Consider the following 18,647-nt stretch of genomic DNA (forward strand, 5'->3'; position numbering starts at 1 on the left):
AACCATCTTGGACATCAAGAATTCAAAGTCAAATTCCATAAAACTCAGGTGTTTTATTCATTCAAATACATTAACTCTGTGGTAATGGCAATATTCAAGTTCTGTACTACCAAGCAAATGTTTGAATAATATTTACATTATTGACCACTCTACCAGTGGGAACAGTACCCTGTCCTATTCTCTAATGGCTTTAGAAATATCTATCAAAGCTCCAGTTTACTGCATTATTCTAACAAGAATGCCACATATGGAATGCAAAGGCTTCATATGTTTTCATGCATTGAATCCACTTAGTTGGCTTTAACATCTCAGAAAAGTTTCAAAACTGACAAGTGCAATGATGTTTCATTCTTCTGGAAGAGATGGGTTCTGGGCTTTTTACCCACAATCTCTAAAACATGTTGGGAGACATTTCCAATTGCACTTTTGTTCATTCATATTGTAGATATCCAGCATGATTCTGCAGTGCATGTTGAATGTCAACTAAAAATTACAATATCTCTCATGGAAGGCCTTCAAAATTCAAATTGAATTACTGCTTTGTAACTTACTCAACGGTGCATTATTTGAAAATTCTCTCTTTTAAACTAGATGTGGATCATTTAAACTGTAGACTACCTCTAATAATTCAAAATTGCACTAAAATCAGTTATTCAAAGGAGGATGCATAAATAAGTGATTTAGTGCTTAAATAAATAGAATCAAATGTTTTGAATTAAACAAATTGGAATGAAGAATGAACTGAGTATAGTGGATTAATGGTTTTAAAGACTTTTGAAATGAATACAACTAATTCTTTGGTTGAGGTTAACAGTGGAATTAAGTCACTAATCAGAAATTAGTCATTGTACATTTAAACAATTCCAAATGTCTTCATGATTGTGTTTACAACATTTTTCTAATTAAATTTCTTTTTCAAAATGTCAGAATGTACTGTGTGATAACTACAGTTAAATGGCTCTTCTAAATAACTAGATCACAATGGAATCTCAAAACCTATATTTTTGAAAAGCACACTATAACACGGTTAGCTTAATACTACTTATTTTGCACAGTAAAATTAGAAATGTCAGCCAGCGGATGTAGGAGTGCTACAAAAAAAAAATCATTTCCAGCAGCAACATATATACAAAAGCTGGGATTGTTCTTACAGCAGAACATTTGAAGTAATTTAATACATCTGCTCAAAACTTCAAAATGATTTTACAGAGATTAAATAATTAAGATATGTCCACTGGGAAACAAAGCAGTGGAAAAAAGATCCAATATCATTGGCAAGAGCTATGGGGAAGGTCAGAGAAGTCCAAGGTGATTTCTGGGCTGCAACAGTTCCTGATTTCATTGGTTAAAAAATGTTGCCCTGGACAACAATTACAAAAATTGACTCCAACTGACAGCTGTTGAACACAAAAGAACAAGTGCAGAATTCCAATTGCTGGAGGCAACTTAATCCGATCAAACTAGTTATCTACATTGAACACTAGAAGGCACTCAAATGTAAAAGAAAAATCTGCTTTTAACAGAAGTTGACAAGAATATTCCACAGACCTGAGCGGCTATGTGGTTCACTGATGCAATGTCTACTGATGCCAACCACTCCATTAGATCCACCAGAGGAATGTGGAGAATAACTGAAATGTCCCGAGTTTGGTGGAGAAGCTGGGCACCTCGGAAGATTTGTAATAGGAGGAAGTTTAACAGATCTGCCCATTCTGCTCACAGAAGTCTGAAATAAATAATAGTAAACCAAACCAAATGTTTTAACAGTTACAGTACACATTTTTACTTATTTCAAAATTCAGTTCAAATAAAATCCAATTCACATTCGCCATTTGTTATGGCATCCATGCAAGAAAATTAAACCTCATGAAGATAACAGAAATTCTGTTTAGTATATCTGGTATTACTCTAAGGCTTTACCGTGAAACTTGATTGAGAATCAATAAGCCAAAATATAGCAAATTAGAAATATTTGCACATGCAACAAAATTTCAATTTGTTCAGAAAATCTGAAGTAATAACTGGAATTCACTTCCATCAGTCATTTTAGATTTCAAAATAACACTCAAATGGAATAAGTCATTTCACACAATTTCTTGACAAATCATTGTATTCCACATGCTGGAGTCAACAAATTCCACCTTGACTTTTCAATGATCCTTTAATTGACGAGCCCTGCAAAGTGAATTTTTTGTCCTCGAAGTGTAATTTGTCCTCACTTAGGGTACTTCCAATAAATCAATTTTACATTGCATTATTCCCATCTACTTAAGTTTGTAGCAATTTCCATTTCTCCTACTTATCCCAAAAGATAAATGCGTTACAATGCAATAAAACAAAAAGAAGCTTACAATGTCAGAGTTTCCACTGCCGTTGAAATTGGGTTTTGCAAGGCGACGTGGTACAGATAGCCCAATATGATCCAATTTGCCCTCTTTGTTTATTCGTGTCCTGTCACAGCTCCATAGTTCAAAGTTGGACGGAGGCAAAAATGGAGGAATAACTGCTTTCAACTTGTCACTTGGAAGACGAGTGAATGGTGCACCATTTCTCAACTGTAATAGAGGAATTTCTTAAACACAGCACAACTATAGATTTTAGAAGTCCTTCTGAAGTGGACAGGGAACGTTGTTTTTTTTAAAAACAGTTACTACACTGAAAATACATGCAGAAACACCTGGTCCATAATATAATGTGTCTCCTTGAGAACAATGCATTTACCAAACAGCAATTATGGAAATTCAGTTTTGGTAAACTTAATCAAAACAAAATCTCCTTTCAAGGACCAAGTGCAGCAGTGCTTTAGGAAAATCTGTTCACTTGTTCAAATTTTCTTTTCAGTCAGTTTTCAATTCTTGTAGTGCATGTTTTTTCACTTCATACCTTTCCCACCATGTTAAAAATGAAGACTCACGACAGTCTCACACTTCGCTACAATATTCACCCCAATAGCTCAAATCTGTGGAATTTCTTATATCCTATCAATTTTAACTAAAAACTGCAGGAATTTAAATATTGGCTTGATTATCAATCACAAGTTCCTGAATCATTAACTTTTCTCTTTCTGATCTCAGTGACAAATTATGTTTTTTTTAAGATTAAGAAATCACATGCTTAATATAAATTCAATTTTGCTAATCAAGTAGAGACCCTTTTTCAGATGTGGTTGTATTATGTATGGCATTGAAACCTTGTAGAGACAATCTCATGGAAAATCCACAGGAAGGACTAAAGTAGTTATAAACAAAAACAATACTGCACGGGAAATCTTGAGAGATGGGACAAAGAAACATCTTAGGGAGCAGGATCATGAATTTTTGTAGCCGGTGCTACCATACAGCACAGCCATTTGATGCGGGGGAAAAAAAACTACAAGTTATTCTACCTTGTTATTACCAAACGGGAGGCGGTGGCCTTTCTGGTAATGCCACTGGCCTAGTAATCCAGAAACCCAAGCTAATGCTGAGGATATGGGTTCGAATCAATAAAAATGTGGAACTAAAAGGCTAATCTAATGGCTGATCCTTGGAAATACGATTTGGTTCACTAACTTCCATTAAGGAAGGAAATTTGCTGTCCTTACCTAGTCGAGCCATAGAAAATTGGTTAGCAAACAAGTAACAAAGAGCATGAATAATAGGTATTTTTCTGAATGGCAAGGAATGACTAATGGGGTACTGCAGGGATCATTACTAGGATCCCAGCTATTCACATTTTACGTTATTGATCTACATGAGGGAACGTAAGGTAATATCTCAAAATTTGCAGATGACACAATGTTGGATGGAAGGGTGAGCCGTGAACAGGCTGCAGAGATGCTTATATTACCCACTTTGACAGTAAAAATAGGAAGGCTATTATTTGAATGGTTGTAAGTTGAGAGAGAAAAATGTTCAACAAGACCTAGTGTTCTCGCACACCAGTTGCTGAAAGTGAATAGGTGCGGCAGGCAGTAAAGGCGGCAAATTATGTATTGGCCCTTATAGAATTAGAGTACAAAAACAAAGATCTCTTACTGCAATTATACAGGGCATTGGTGAGACCACACCTGGAGAACTACGCGCAGCTTTAGTCTCCTTATCTAAGAAAGGGCATTCTTGCTATAAATCGGAATGAAATAAATGTTTAGAAAATCGATTTCTAGGAGAACAGGCCTGACACATGATGACAGATTGGAGTTGTTTAGTATTGCATTCTCTGGAATTTAAAAGAATGTGGGGGATCTCATAGAAACTATAAAATTCTAACAGGACTCGATAGAGTAGGATGCAAAAATTATTATGGGAGAGTCCAGAATTAGGGTCATAATTTAAGAACAAGGCGTAAACCTGGAGGACTAAGAAAAGTATAAATTTCTTCACCAAGACCGGTGAGACTGTAACTCACTACCACACAAACTGGTTGGAGGTCAAAGCATTTGTGTTTTTCAAAAAGGAGGTAGTTATAGCTCTTGTAGCCAAAGGGATCAAAGGATATGGGAGAAGGGTGGGAGAAGTATATAGAGCTCAATGATCAGCCATTATCATATTGAATGGCAGAGCAGATTCAAGGGGTTAAATGGTTTATTTCCCTTCCTATCTTCTTTGTTTGCATGGCCTACATGTGACCTCAAACTCACAACAATGTGACTGACTCTTAACTGTCCTCTGGGCAATAAGCGTTGGCCGAATCAATAACATCCACATGCCATGAATGAGTTAAGGAAGAAAAATTGGAAGACTCCACCATCTCAAACTCAATAACTTGTTTTACACAGTTCCTGATATGTCTAATCATATGCTTTCTATAGATTATAAAGTAATTACAAGGCAAACAAACTGATTCAAAGAATCAAAACACACTGTTCAACCCACAAACTGAAATGCAAAAAATATAATGTTTCTGCTCTAAATAACCCAAACACACACACAAACAAACAAACAAAGATTTGTCTGCATAAATTCACTTTGAAGGGGAAAAAAACAATTCGGCTGAACAACAGTTAATCCCTGGAGAGAGTAAAGGCAAGATATGAAATGTTCAGATGGCTGCTGATCCAGCAATCAGCCATACAGACAGGCCACTAGTCATGCCAATGGGAATTGTGGCAGACCAGGTTGCTCAGGAAACTATACCCAAGAGTCTTTCAGACACACTTCTAGAACATTACAGTGCAGTACAGGCACTTCGGCCCTCGATGAAACTCATCAACAACTAAACCTACTGAAACCTAGTTCACAACTGTTCAATAGGCTTTTCCCTGTCCCTACTGAAACACAAACAAACAAATCTACAAGCAAACCAAACACTTCAAACAAAATAGCAAGAGGCCAGGCAGGTGATTTTTAAAAGCAAGTTCAACTAATTAGTTCAAGTCATATGAATGCCTATAAATATTTTTTTTAAGTTTTAACGTGTCCTTTTGTTCACTTACTTAAAAAATTTCATGTATCACCACAGTTGGAAATCAATCACTTTTCCAATAATCCTTCAAAACTGAAGTCCTCAAAAAAGTTAAATATGAAGCCTCCATGATAACTTATAGATGTATTAATCACTCCAAATCAAACTAGGAATTTGGAAAAACTTCATTTACTTGCCAATTACAAGTTACAGTTGGAAGATAGTTGTGGTTGTTGGCGGTCAGTCATCTCAGCTCCAAGGCATCTCTACAGGAGCACCTCAGGGTAGGGTCCTTGGCTCAATTACCTTCAGCTGCCTCACCAATGTCAATCCCTCCATCATAAAATCAGAAGTGAGGACATTCACCGATGACTGCATGATGTTCTACACTGTTCGCAACTCCCAACTCCTCAACTACTGAAGCAGTCCATGTTCAGATACAACAATGCCTGGACAAATATTTGGGCTTGGTCTAACAAGTGGAAGTAACATTCATGCCACATATAATTCAGAGACACTACTGTCACAGAGTTCCCCCACAATCAATATTCTGCAGTTTACCATTGATCAGAACTCAACTAAACTCAATATAAATATAGTGGCTACAAGAGCAGGTCAAAAGCTAGGAATATTGTGTGTGTAACTCATCTCCTGACACCCCAAAGCCTGTCCACAATTTGCAAGACACAAAGTCAGGAGTGTGATGAAATACTGTCTCCTTTCCTGAAGGAGTGCAGCTTCAATAACACTCAAGAAGCTTGACACCACATGGGACAAAGCAGCCTGCTTGATTACTTTCACATGCATCCACTCCTACCAATGTGTGCTACCTACAAGAAGCACTGCAGAAATTCACCAAAGATCCTCAAACAGCACCTTCTAAACTCATGACCATTTCCATCTGGAAGGATATGGGCAGCATATACATGGGAACACTACCAACTGCCGAAGGTTCTCCTTCCAAGCCACTCCCCATCTGGGATTGGAAATATATCGCCAAAATCCTGGAAATCCCTCCCTAAGGGCATCGTGGGTCTACTTACAGAACATGAACGCAGCAGTTCAAGAAAGCAACTCACTGTCAAACCTTCTCAAGGACAACTAAGGACAGGCAAGAAGTACTCGCCAGTCAGCGACCCCACCTTCCACAAGTGAAGTGAAAAAGGCATCATCCAAATTGTTAACTATTTTCTGGAAGACAGTCCTTTATTTCTATTCTTATAACGCACACAAATGTAGTGGGCTCAGCAACAAATATAATCCTTGAAAAATTCAAATACAATTTCACCAACCTAAGACTACCTGAAAGAATGTTTAGCAGTGATGCGAATTCACAACCTACCATAGTTGTGAGAAGAACATCGCCTTTTCCTCCAATTGTTTGATCAAGTTCTATAAAGTAAATTAAAATTAAATAATAAATACACACACGTTGCACTGTTTAGATTTAGCACTCAAGAAAGATAAGCTTGGTCTAATCACACTGGCTAGTTTAAAACACTGACAATGAATGATTGTTTCAAGTAGCGGTTTCATTGAACCAGTGGTTTACCTGTCTAGCAGGAAGGAAACAAATTATTTACATTACCAAGGTCATCCCTGAATATCAAATCATTTCAGGAGTGCCAGACTTGACGAAACATTGTGAAACCTACAAATCACACCTCAACAAAGCAGGACACCCTCAACCATCAATGAGGTAAGTTATCAGTTAACATGTATTCATGGTGGTGGTGATGGGATACATGTTAGCAGGACATTGAAAGAACTGTATGCTATACAGATTTCTCTATAGATTTGAGTGTTTTGGAAAGAGTGGGTTTTGGCCTGACAAGAGGATGGTTCGACTCATATGAGAATCTAAAGTAAGGCACAGTTTCTTAAATAATAGTCACCTATTTAAGGCAGATGACAAGGTTCCTCATGATAGACTAGATGGCAAGGTTAGATCACATGAATTACAGGGAGAATCTGCCGTTTGGGTACAGAACTGGTTCCAAATTCAGAAACAGAGGGTGGCGGTGGAGGGTTACTTTTCAGACTGGACGCGTGTGATGAGTGATCTGCCACAAGGATCAGTGTCAGGTCCACTGCTTTTCATCATTTATATAAGTGACTTGGATGTGAACATAGTAGGTATGGTCAGTAAGTTTACAGATGACACCAAAATTGGAGGCGTAGGGAGTAGCCAGGAACATTATCTCAGTGTTCAATGAGACCTTGATCAGATAGTCAAATGGACCAAGGAATGGCAGATGGAGTTTAATTTAGATAAATGTGAGGTACTGCATTTTGGAAAGACAAACCAAGGCAGGACTTATACACTTAATGGTAAGGTCCTGGCAAGAGTTGTTGAACAAAGAGACCTTGGAGTCCAAGTTCATAGTTCCTTGAAAGCAGAAATGTAGGTAGATAGGATAAGTGAAGGCAACGTTTGCTATGCTTGCCTTTGCTGGTCAGTGCAGTGAGTATAGGAGTTGGGAGGTCAAGTTGTAGCTGTACAGGACATTGGTTAGGACACTTTTGGAATACTGCATTCAATTCTGGTCTCTCTGCCAAAGGAAGGATGTTGTGAAACTTGAAAGGATTCAAACATAATTTAAAAGAATGTTGCCAGCGTGGGAGGATTTGAGCAACAGGGAGAGGCTGGATAGACTGAAGCTATTTTCCGTGGAATGTGGCCTTATACAGCTTTATAGGATCACGAGGGGCATGGATAGGATGAATAAACAAGGTCTTTCCCCCATGGTGAGTGAGTCGAAAACTAAAGGACATAGGTTTAAGGTGAGAGGGGAAATGTTTAAAAGGGACCTATGGAGCAACATTTTCATGCAGAGAATGGTGCGTATATGGAATGAGCTGCCAGAGGAAGTGGTGGAGGCTCATACATATCCAACATTTAAAAGGCATCTGGATGAATATATGAATAGGAAGCACTTGAGGGGGATATGGGCCAAATGCTGGCAAATGGGACTAGATTAATTAAGGACACATGGTCGGCATGGACAAGTTGGACCAAAGGGTCTGTTTCCATGCCGTATAGCTCTGACTCTAATGAAGAGTTTCTTTTCTCAACATCAGGAACCTTCAGAATTCTATCCCACAGCAGTGGAGGCCAGGTAACTGAATTTAATTAAGGCTAAAACAGAGTTTTGAACAGTGGACTTAAGAGTCATGGGGAACAGCCAGGAAAGTAGAGTCAAAACCAGCCCTTGCTTGTCTATTCTGGATTCCAGCATCAGGAGATTTTTTTTTTGTCTCAAGGAGCTCTTTGGCCTACTTCTGCTCAATATTTGGGTGAGAACTATTATTCTACCAGCTAGATGAGACAGATTCAAACCCAAGTCTCAGTGGTGAAGTAATGCATGAAACATGTTCTTGTACTCATTCAGCATCTTTCTGCATTTTGGGCAACAGCTCCAAAACAAAAATTAATAAGCATTCTGGGAGTAGGAATCAAGGTAAATAGAATAGGAGAGAGTAAATGGAGTCAAAAATTTTTTTCATCAATCACATTTATCCAACTTCTCAACATATTTCCAAATAGCTTTCTTTCAAGATACCATCCTGTTCCAATTCAATTCATATTACGTGATTCAATACTAGGCAAGTACCTCCACACATAACTCACCTCAAGTTAAAAACAAATTGTTTTGGAAGAACTTGAGAGATTTATGCACCCCTTCAATAAGATAAAAAACATGATTTTCATTAATAGGTATCCCTAAGCAGCTCATGGTGTAGGAATGTAACTTTTAGCAGCTTTAAGACCATTGTATCATTAGTTACAATCAACTACAGACTGACTGCAAGTGCAAAATTTGAGAAACCTTTGATTGACTTTGCAGGCTTTATTGTATTTATGTTACCTGAAAATAAAGGTGCATCATTAGGTGAACTGGCAATGCTAAATTGCACAGTGTTCAGATTTGTGTAGGTTACATCCATTAGTCAGGGGTAAATGTAAAGTTTTTAGGGTAGGGGAATGGGTCTGGCTAAGTTACTCTTCAGAGGGTCAGTGTGGGCTTGTTGGGCCAAATGGCCTATTTCCATGCTGTAGGGATTCTATGATCATGAAAAACACATTTCCTTACCACCATCCTTTCTTTTTGATGCCCAAACCGAGTGATCAGTATTAGTTGTAGACATGATCACTGCCGAATGATTGCAGTCATCCTTCAGACTAGCTTTCATTGTTGCATCCAATCCTACTTCAGCTTCATCTAGAAAAGGAGCAAGCCGATTTGTGGAAAAGCCATGTCTGAGTGTCCTAGTTAGCTTCAGTTTTCGAAATCTGTTGGACATTCTGTTCCACCAAGACTACAAAAAATTAAGAAAACAATTATTTAAAGTAATCAGGAAGCAAGACCAAAGGCATCAACGCCGAATTGAATTATGCAGTTGCGGATAAATTAGTTTTCAAAAAACCTTTTTGCAAATTTGTCATTGCATAATGCTGGCACATTGTATTCTAGTCCCAATCACAACAGTTTACTACTGTACTGATTCATAGAGATTTTGCATTTGATTTCGTGCCAAATTTACTCAACAGAACAGGTTCAACTACCAGCAAATTTTGGATGCCAGTTGCTTGAACAGAAACTCCACATCAATAATTACAACTTGCAATACAGAAATCTGCAGCACCACCTTAAATTTTCAACTCGGGCCAAGGCACAAGTTAAGAGGATGCCTTGGTTAAGGATTGAATTCTGAATTAGGTTTTGTGCTTATACTATTAGAGCTAAAAATGTGTTGCTGGAAAAGCGCAGCAAGTCAGGCAGCATCCAAGGAGCAGGAGAATCGACGTTTCGGGCATGAGCCCTTCTTCAGGAATGTGGAAAGTGTGTCCAGCAGGCTAAGATAAAAGGTAGGAGGAGGGACTTGGGGGAGGGGCGTTGGAAATGCAATAGGTGGAAGGAGGTCAAGGTGAGGGTGATAGGCCGGAGTGGGTCCCCACCCCCATTCTGGCCTATCACCCTCACCTTGACCTCCTTCCACCTATCGCATTTCCAACGCCCCTCCCCCAAGTCCCTCCTCCCTACCTTTCATCTTAGCCTGCTGGACACACTTTCCTCATTCCTGAAGAAGGGCTCATGCCCGAAACGTCGATTCTCCTGCTCCTTGGATGCTGCCTGACTTGCTGCGCTTTTCCAGCAACACATTTTTAGCTCTGATCTCCAGCATCTGCAGTCCTCACTTTTGCCTGCTTATACTATTATGCAAGTTATTGCTAGCTGTATAAACAGAGTGCTGAATAAAATGACAGTTGACAATTATGAATTATTTGAGCAATTTGATTGACTTGTTTAGTTGTCACTGCTTGGTCCAGATTACGGAATATGATTTGTTGTTGTCTGTATAGCTTCTAGCAGTAACCAATCTGTCTACTAAATGTTCAAACGGATTTTCACTGGGTTTCCTTTTAGTAAATTACTGACTTGGATGGTCTTTTTCATTCAAGCATTATGATTTTGTTTTGGCTAAATAATGCAATGTTTTTTCATTTGTATGCTGACTTGGAAGAAAGATGCATCTAGCAAATGAAAAGATTTGGAAAGAAGTTTGAGAGATAAGTTTTATACATTTTCGCCAAGAACCAATAATATAATCCTTACCCGTGCAGAGAAATAAAAGCTGGTCTTGTTAGACACTAGAGGTGACCACACTATTCTTTTATCCATAGTAGCAGGTCAGGGAATGGGAAGCAAGTGACAGTGTAACAGAAACTATAAAGCAGGGTGCATTTTTCAGGATAAGACCTAAATCAAGTATAAATCATTTTTAAAAAAGTGATTACTGCTCCGGTTTGTGGAGGCTTAATGGACAAAGTTGGCAGTTGTATTTCCTGCATTACAACAGTGAATATACTCATAATCGGCTTACTGGCTGTAAAGTGCTTTGGAATGTACTGGGGTTTTGAAAACAGCTTTAAAAATGCAAGTCACCCTTTGAAAGGCTGACAAGAGCCACTAAGATATCAAAAGACATTTTTACAAACTTAAATACATAGCTATATTAACAAATTTCAAAAAGAAACAGCATCTTGTATACAATTAACTGCCTCCCAAGCTATTTTGGATATTATTGAAAAAAAACACTTTATAACTTGTTCAAAAGTAATCTGGTTATCTTCAATAATGGTTTCTTGGCGTTACTAGAGGTGGACAAAATCACAACTGGATAGATAAAGAAATTACCCATAAACAACTTGCGTCCTACAATGTATGAAAATGGAGGAAGGTAAAGCTTTTCATTCTCAATCAATTCTTCTCAGCTTATAAATTTGACCTGACCAAGTGATTTGTATGACGATGTCAACCTGCAAACCTCTCAGAAACAGCAATTATCGCTAACATTTGGCTGGACTGACTATTCAGCATCATTAGATTTTGATCATAAAGGATCAGACCAATACAATGAGAATTCCACATTAGCAGAACAGTGTATTATATCACACAGTGCACTTGTAGCAAGTTTGATTTTTATAATAAATAATACTGTAATACTGTTGGAGACTAGAACTGGTCACATGAGAAGAAAAGTTGAAAACAGAGTTGAACACTATACTTATGGAAGAATATTAAATGTGTTTGAAGTACCTCAGAGAACGTTTACTACAACATTTGTAATGCGTGCACTTCATTATCAGGAAAGACTGGACAGACTGGACTTCTGGAGTTTAGAAGAGTCAGAGGTGACTTAATTGAAACAAAGATGATCCTGAGGGAATTTGACCAACTGGATGTGGAAAAGGGTATTCTCTCATTTGGGAGAATCTAGAACTAGGGGCCATAGTATCAAAATAAGGATTGTCCAGTTAGAACTGAGATGAGGGAAAAAAGGTTCTGAGTTTTCCTTTTCCTCACAAAGGAACTGGATGCAGAATCATTTAGCATATATTTGATTGTCACGGGAATGAAAGATTATCGGAGATACCCAGGTATCAACAAGATTATAATTTTGTTAAAGGCCAAGTGCCCTATTCTTTTTCCTCAGAGGAGTGAGGTCTTGCATTTGGGAAATTAATAAAGCAATAGTACACAAAGTTAATAAGACATTACAAGAGGTAGTGAGGAATCTTGGAATGAATATCTACAGATTCCTGATGACAGCAGAACAGGTTGAGGTGGTCAAGATGATGTATGGAATCCTTTATTATCAGAGGTATAGATAGTCACAGCAGGGAGGGTGTGCTAGAAGCACACAAATCTTGTGTTAGGCTACAACCTCTGGTAGTTGTATGCACATCTGGTTACCTAATTATTGAAAAGATGTAATTGTGCACAAAGAAGATTTACGCAGATGTTACCAGGACTGGAAAATTGCAGCTTTGGACAAAGATTGGATAGACTGGAACTGGTCTACTTGCAACAGACTAAAGTAAAAACGTGTGAGGGCCTTGCATTGAGCATATAGGAGATGCCTATTTACCGTAGCAGTGAAATAACTGACTAAAGGGCACAGATTTAAAGTAATTGGTTGAAAGATTAAAGGCTTTTTCCACCCAGAGGGTGGTAGAGACCTGGAACTCTGTCTGAAAAGGATACTAGAGACAGAAACTCTCAATTCATTTAAAAAGGATATGCACCTCAAGTGGTGTAATCTGCAAGGCCACAAACTCAAGACTGAAACGTGGGATTAAGCTGGATGGCTCATTTGTCCATCATCAAAAATGCAATGAACCAAGTAGCTATTTCAGTGTCATAAACTTTCAATAACTTATATAAAATGCAGTATGAATAAAACATTATCAATTCTGTGTCACAACAACTGTACCAGCAAAGGAAGAAAAGACCATTATCCTGTTTGGCTAGTGAAAGAATCAGCCAAGTTAGGGAAAGTTTCTTTCTAAAATTCAGAAGTTAACATCATCACAAAATAAAACTTACGCAGATCAAAAGTGATTATACCTTTAATCCCCCTTTGTCTTCTGGGGGTACAGGAATCATTAATGATGTTTTACTTTTTGAGCGAGGCACTGTCTTGGATTTTTGTTTGTTCTTCTCTTTATCTAGTTGCATACAGACTGATGCCAGAAGTCGCACAAGTTCTGTATCTAATTGGGAGTAAAAAAAGTCAAGAAATTTTACAGGCATTGTTTTTAATTATTTTCAGTAAAAGACTGCCAAAGCAACTCTAGCCTTCTACAGAAAAAGTGAGGAGGCACAGGCATTTCTACATTTTACTAAAAGAAGCCAAAAGAATAAACCACCTGAGAAACAATCAATGCTCTCACGGCTTCAAATCACAAAAGAATTTTCCCACTAAAGCAGAAAATAATCTGCTTTTGCATATTTAACTCCGCTCTTGAAACCAAGATTGAAAAAAATTTGTAAAATGAGGAACTAGGAATGAAAAAAAAATTATATTATGTCTGAACTTGGATTTTCAGTCAATGATAATGCTGTAATGGACTACATGGCTCAAATATGTAGGTTTGTTCTGTTGCTTGAAGCTTAATTGCCCGAAGAATTAATGGTTTTGGCATCAATAGACAAAGGATTAAGGCAAGCAACAAATGTTATTGTGGAGGTGGAAGGCAACAGCCTAGGTGACTAAACAGATATGGGAAAGGAAGACCTTATGAAAAATCAAACTGTGCATTACAGGTTCATCACTTCAAGTCTAAATTTTTTGAAGGCTCTAATTAATCTCTATGCTATCAAAAATTACAAAATAAATTGTGCCACACATTCCATTCTCTCCAACACTCCTATCACCTCAGCCTCTTGAAACTATGCTGTTTTTCTGCACTACACTTACACTGCTTTCAGCGACTTTCATAAGACTTTTGACCCAATGCTTCATATAGTTCTCATGCTGTGTGAATGCACAACAAAATCCTGGATTTTATCTGCAAAACATAGACCACCTCCAAGTTAAGTGTACAGGTAGACAAGAGACTCAGAACACATCTCTCTTGAATTGACAATGAGGCAAACTTATCAACTATAATCTCTGGCTGACAATATCCAACCATGTTAAATTAGATCATATGGTAAAGAGCTGGAGTGCCTGTCCCAAGCATTTTCGAATGCATTGCAAAATTTCCTTATACAAACAGTAGTAGATTATTGAAAGACTTTACCATCTTATTAATGATGTAGTGACACATTGAGAGTTGAGGGCTTGATGATGAAATCCAAAAAAGGTAAAAAAAAAGGAGGACAAAAGATCTAGAGCTCGATTTACAATTATAGATTTGTTTTGTAATTTGCAGAGATCCTGGTGAATAATAGCTTCAACTGAGACACAGTTCTCGTATTGAACATTCAATTGATGGTAACATAGAAACATCAGTAGCCCAATCAGTCCCAAGTCTGCTCTGCTGCTCATCTGGGTCATTGCTGACTTGCATATTGACTCCATTTACCCCTTGAACTTTAACATCCTGTCTAGTGTAAAGGCTCTCTCTCATTTGAGTTAAACTTTGTAGTACATGATGATTCACATCTTTTTCAAGATTTGCTTTGTTGGTAGACTATTTGTCAATAGACTATTGAAGTCTATTAGAAATCAGATTGAAACTGATAAGAGGGTTGGTTTCACCCAATTAAGCACCAGTAAAGTCCCTGTAGCCAACTGAAAAGTCCCTAAACATTACATTTCAAAATCCTTAAAAACATATTTTAGTAGGACTTCGCACTGCAAATACTCTCTCTTCCTCTTGCTGTCTACTAGCACTTTGCATCCCTAGTTGTAATTCAGTATACATTTAAAAGAAAGGACATCTAGCTCATGATTCACAGCTCAGTTTTTAGTTTTGAATATGGTTTACTAACCGTCACAACTGTTGTTGCAGTTAACTAATTGTGAGACCAATAACAAAAGTATTCAAATTCAAAAACATGGATTAGTGGTTACTTATATGTCAACTGCTTACTAGCTTAAATTACATTACACAACTTACCTGGATCATTTAGCAGCATTACAAGATCAAATGCAGATACTCCATTTTTGGCACGGAGGTTGACATCTGCTCCTTGATTCAACAAGTACTTCACAACATCTTTACTCCTTAAGACAAAACACTATATATTATACTGCATTATATTATCACTCTGCAAACATCTCAAACCATACTGAAACCAAGGAGGGAATCTAGATCTTTTTCTCTTAGCATTAAACTAGGCAACTTATGATTTTACAAAGGCTAACTTCAAAGTACAGCAAAGTTAGTTTGATGCAGAATCTTATGAACCTGTACTCTCAATAAACCAAAAATTATTTACAACAAATACTACAAGTTTATTGTATTATCGCAATCTCCACAATGTGCGAGTAGTCAGTTCAGACTGCAAGTGAGAAGGCTTTCTGCTAAGTTTTATTTACGGCAAAGTTGCATTATTATTTGAGACAATAATAGAAGTTGCTGGAAAGGCTTAGTAGATTGGCAACATCTGTGCAGAGAATCAGAATTAATATTTTACTCAACCTAAAACGTTAACTGTGACTCTCTCCACAGATAATGCCAGAACTGCTGAGCTTTTCCAGCAATTTCTATTTTTGTCTCTGATTTACAGTATCAGCAGTTCTTTTGGGTTGCATTATTATTTAACTGATTTATGCTGTAAATAAAGCAACAGAGTGATGGGTATATCCCTGTGGTTTTGTTTCTATTGCATCGTATGTGTTTTTACACTGATTATCAATTACAATCTACATATTCAGTTATAGACATGTGGACTGTGTGACCAACCGGCAAACTTCTAGTCCAATATGTGCCAGATAATTTTAAAAATTGCTGTACATCTTTTTTGAAATAATTATCTCAAATCTCTACAAAATAAACCTATGCAAAAATACACCAAGTGCTGAAGTGGTACAGAGGTAGCACAGGACTGAAATACAAAAAGGTCTAGAACTACAGCAGTTTTGGATTTAGTGATTCAAAAAGCTAAATTTTTCTGGCTGGCAAAGACTAGTGAATAAATACAAAACCAAAAGGAATGGACAGGCTCCATTTACTCAAAACTTCTTAAAAAAGCAATTATCTGTTTTAGCTTAATTAGAATCATTAAGTCATACTGTGAAGAGGCCCTTCTAACTCTCGAACCCATAAAAACTATTCTAAACCTAAATTAGTTCTACATTCCAACACTTGGCTCATAGCCTTGAATGTTTTGATACTCCAAGTGCTCATCCAAATACTTGGTAAAGGTTGTGAGGTTAACCACCTCAATTACTCTCCGTGGCAGACCATTCCAGATTCCCACCATCCTCTGGGTGAAATTTTTTTTTTCCCAAATCCCCTCTAAACTTCCTACCTTTGACATTAAAATGAAGCCCTTTGTTCAACTAAGGGTAAGAACGGTTTTCTATCCGCCCTGTCTATGCCCATCAGTCTTTTATACCTCAATCAAGTCCCCTCTCAACCTCCTCTACACTGTTCTATCTCTCTTGTACCCCTCCAGTGCATTCACATCCTTCAATAGTGTGGTGACCAGAACAACGCACAATACTCCTGCTGGAACACAAAATCCTATACCTATGTCTCAACAGATAAAGACAAACGTCGTGTATCTCTATAAACTTTTCCGACTGCCTTCAATGATCTTTAGGCAAACACCCAAGATCAGTCTGTTCCTCTGAACTTCCTAGTGTCCTGCCATTCATCGAGTACTCTCTTGTCTTGTTAATTCTTTCAAACTCACACTTTGCAAGGTTAACTTCTGCCACTGATCTACCCACCAATCAATCAATCAGTCTGTATCCTCCTGCAACCCAAGATCATTGTTGTTGGGACGGACCCGTAGGGTCTCGTCTCCACGTGTTCTTTGGAAGGAGAGATCACACCGGCTAGAGTTTGGAGCAAAAACACCGTTTATTACAGAATCATGACTGGCAAGCTGTACAACGAATTCAAGAGCATGCAATTCGTCGGAGAAGGCGTTCTGTCTTCCTCTACGGACCTGGAGCAGTTATACTTCGCGCTTCCTCGAGTTCCCGGTCAGGTTCCCCTCGTTCGGTTCTCTCATTGGTCGGTTCACCTGTCTGTGAAGGGATTAGTGTCTCTATTGGCTGCCCCGAGATACCTGTCCAGCTCCTGCTGTGCTGAACAATGGGTAGACATCCTGGGTTCAGCAGTTTCCGATCTTGTAATTTAAAAGTTTATTGTTTGGAAGGGTTTCCTCATTGCTATGTGCCTGGCTGTCTGGGCGTTCACAATAGTTCTCCATAGTTGAATATACAGGTATTATCATTTAACACAGGACCCGAATGAGTTTGACGTCAGCGGAGGCATTAGCAAGTACTTTATCAATCAAGTGTAGTATCGGTGCGATTTACACTATCTGATAGTTACCGGTTTCCTTTATTAACAATGAGATTGTAACAGGATGATCTGAAACTGACGGACATGTTCTAATCCCCAAGGAATGTGGCCTGCAGTGGCTGGGTTTACTTTACATGGCTGTGTTTTAGCTGGTAACTGACAGTGTCTGCTTTAATAATGGTGCTCCCCTCCCTAGCCCCAATGTAGGTACCCCGAGAGCAGATTATCCCCAACATTGTCCTCACTGTCAACAACCCAGCCAATCCTCATATCATTCACAAACCCAACAGCAACCTAGCCACATGTTCTTAATGATCATATAAACGTGGATCTAGGGCTGATCACTGTGGCATGCCCCTGTACAATAGTCTCCAAACAGGCTTTTACCACTGCCCTCTGTCTCCTACCACAAAGCCAATTTTGGAACCAACTTGCTAAGTTCTCCTGGCAAGTTGTTTTTACTTTTCCATCAGTCATCCATGTGCAACCTTGTCAAAGACTTTGCTGAAATTAATACAAACTACATCAACCACACTACCCTCATCTACACATCTGGTCACCTCCTTGAAAAATTCAACCAAATTTGTTGAGCATGACCTTCTCAAACAAAGCCATGCTGACCTGATCAAACCTTGCCTCTCCAAGTGAAGATCAATTCCCTCCTTCAAAATTTTCTCCAAAAAAAAAATTCCCGATCACTGATGTGACCCTCACTGATCTGAAATTCCCTGGTTTATCCCTACCTTTCTTAAGTGGAATGGTATTAGCTATCCTCCAGTTCTCGAACATCTTCCCTGTGACCAGAGAAGAATTAAAAATTTGGATCAGAGCCTCTGCGATTTCCTGCCTCATCTTCCACAGCAGCCTAGGATACCACTTTGCAGATAAAAGGGATCTGACCACTTTAAAGCCTGCCAAAAACTCTAGTATCTCATTCATATAAAAATGTTCAAGAACCTCTCAGACCCTCTTCCCAAATTCTGTACCT

The 18,647-nt window shown here is 38.2% G+C and overlaps 1 protein-coding gene across 3 annotated transcripts in view; it reads right to left on the reverse strand.

Annotated features, from left to right (window-relative positions):
* LOC132832274 (ankyrin repeat and SAM domain-containing protein 6-like) overlaps positions 1–18,647 on the reverse strand; it is a 53,791-nt gene that overhangs the window by 23,833 nt on the left and 11,311 nt on the right. For all 3 annotated transcript variants that reach the window (XM_060850129.1, XM_060850126.1, XM_060850130.1), the window contains exons 4-9: positions 15,296–15,402; positions 13,296–13,441; positions 9,477–9,702; positions 6,725–6,774; positions 2,352–2,555; positions 1,549–1,726 (exon numbers count right to left, since the gene is read on the reverse strand). In XM_060850129.1, coding sequence (XP_060706112.1) covers positions 1,549–1,726; positions 2,352–2,555; positions 6,725–6,774; positions 9,477–9,702; positions 13,296–13,441; positions 15,296–15,402 — 911 coding nt within the window. The remainder of the gene's footprint in view (positions 1–1,548; positions 1,727–2,351; positions 2,556–6,724; positions 6,775–9,476; positions 9,703–13,295; positions 13,442–15,295; positions 15,403–18,647) is intronic.

Source organism: Hemiscyllium ocellatum, chromosome 34 (genome assembly GCF_020745735.1).
Source record: "Hemiscyllium ocellatum isolate sHemOce1 chromosome 34, sHemOce1.pat.X.cur, whole genome shotgun sequence".
Taxonomy (NCBI): domain Eukaryota; kingdom Metazoa; phylum Chordata; class Chondrichthyes; order Orectolobiformes; family Hemiscylliidae; genus Hemiscyllium; species Hemiscyllium ocellatum.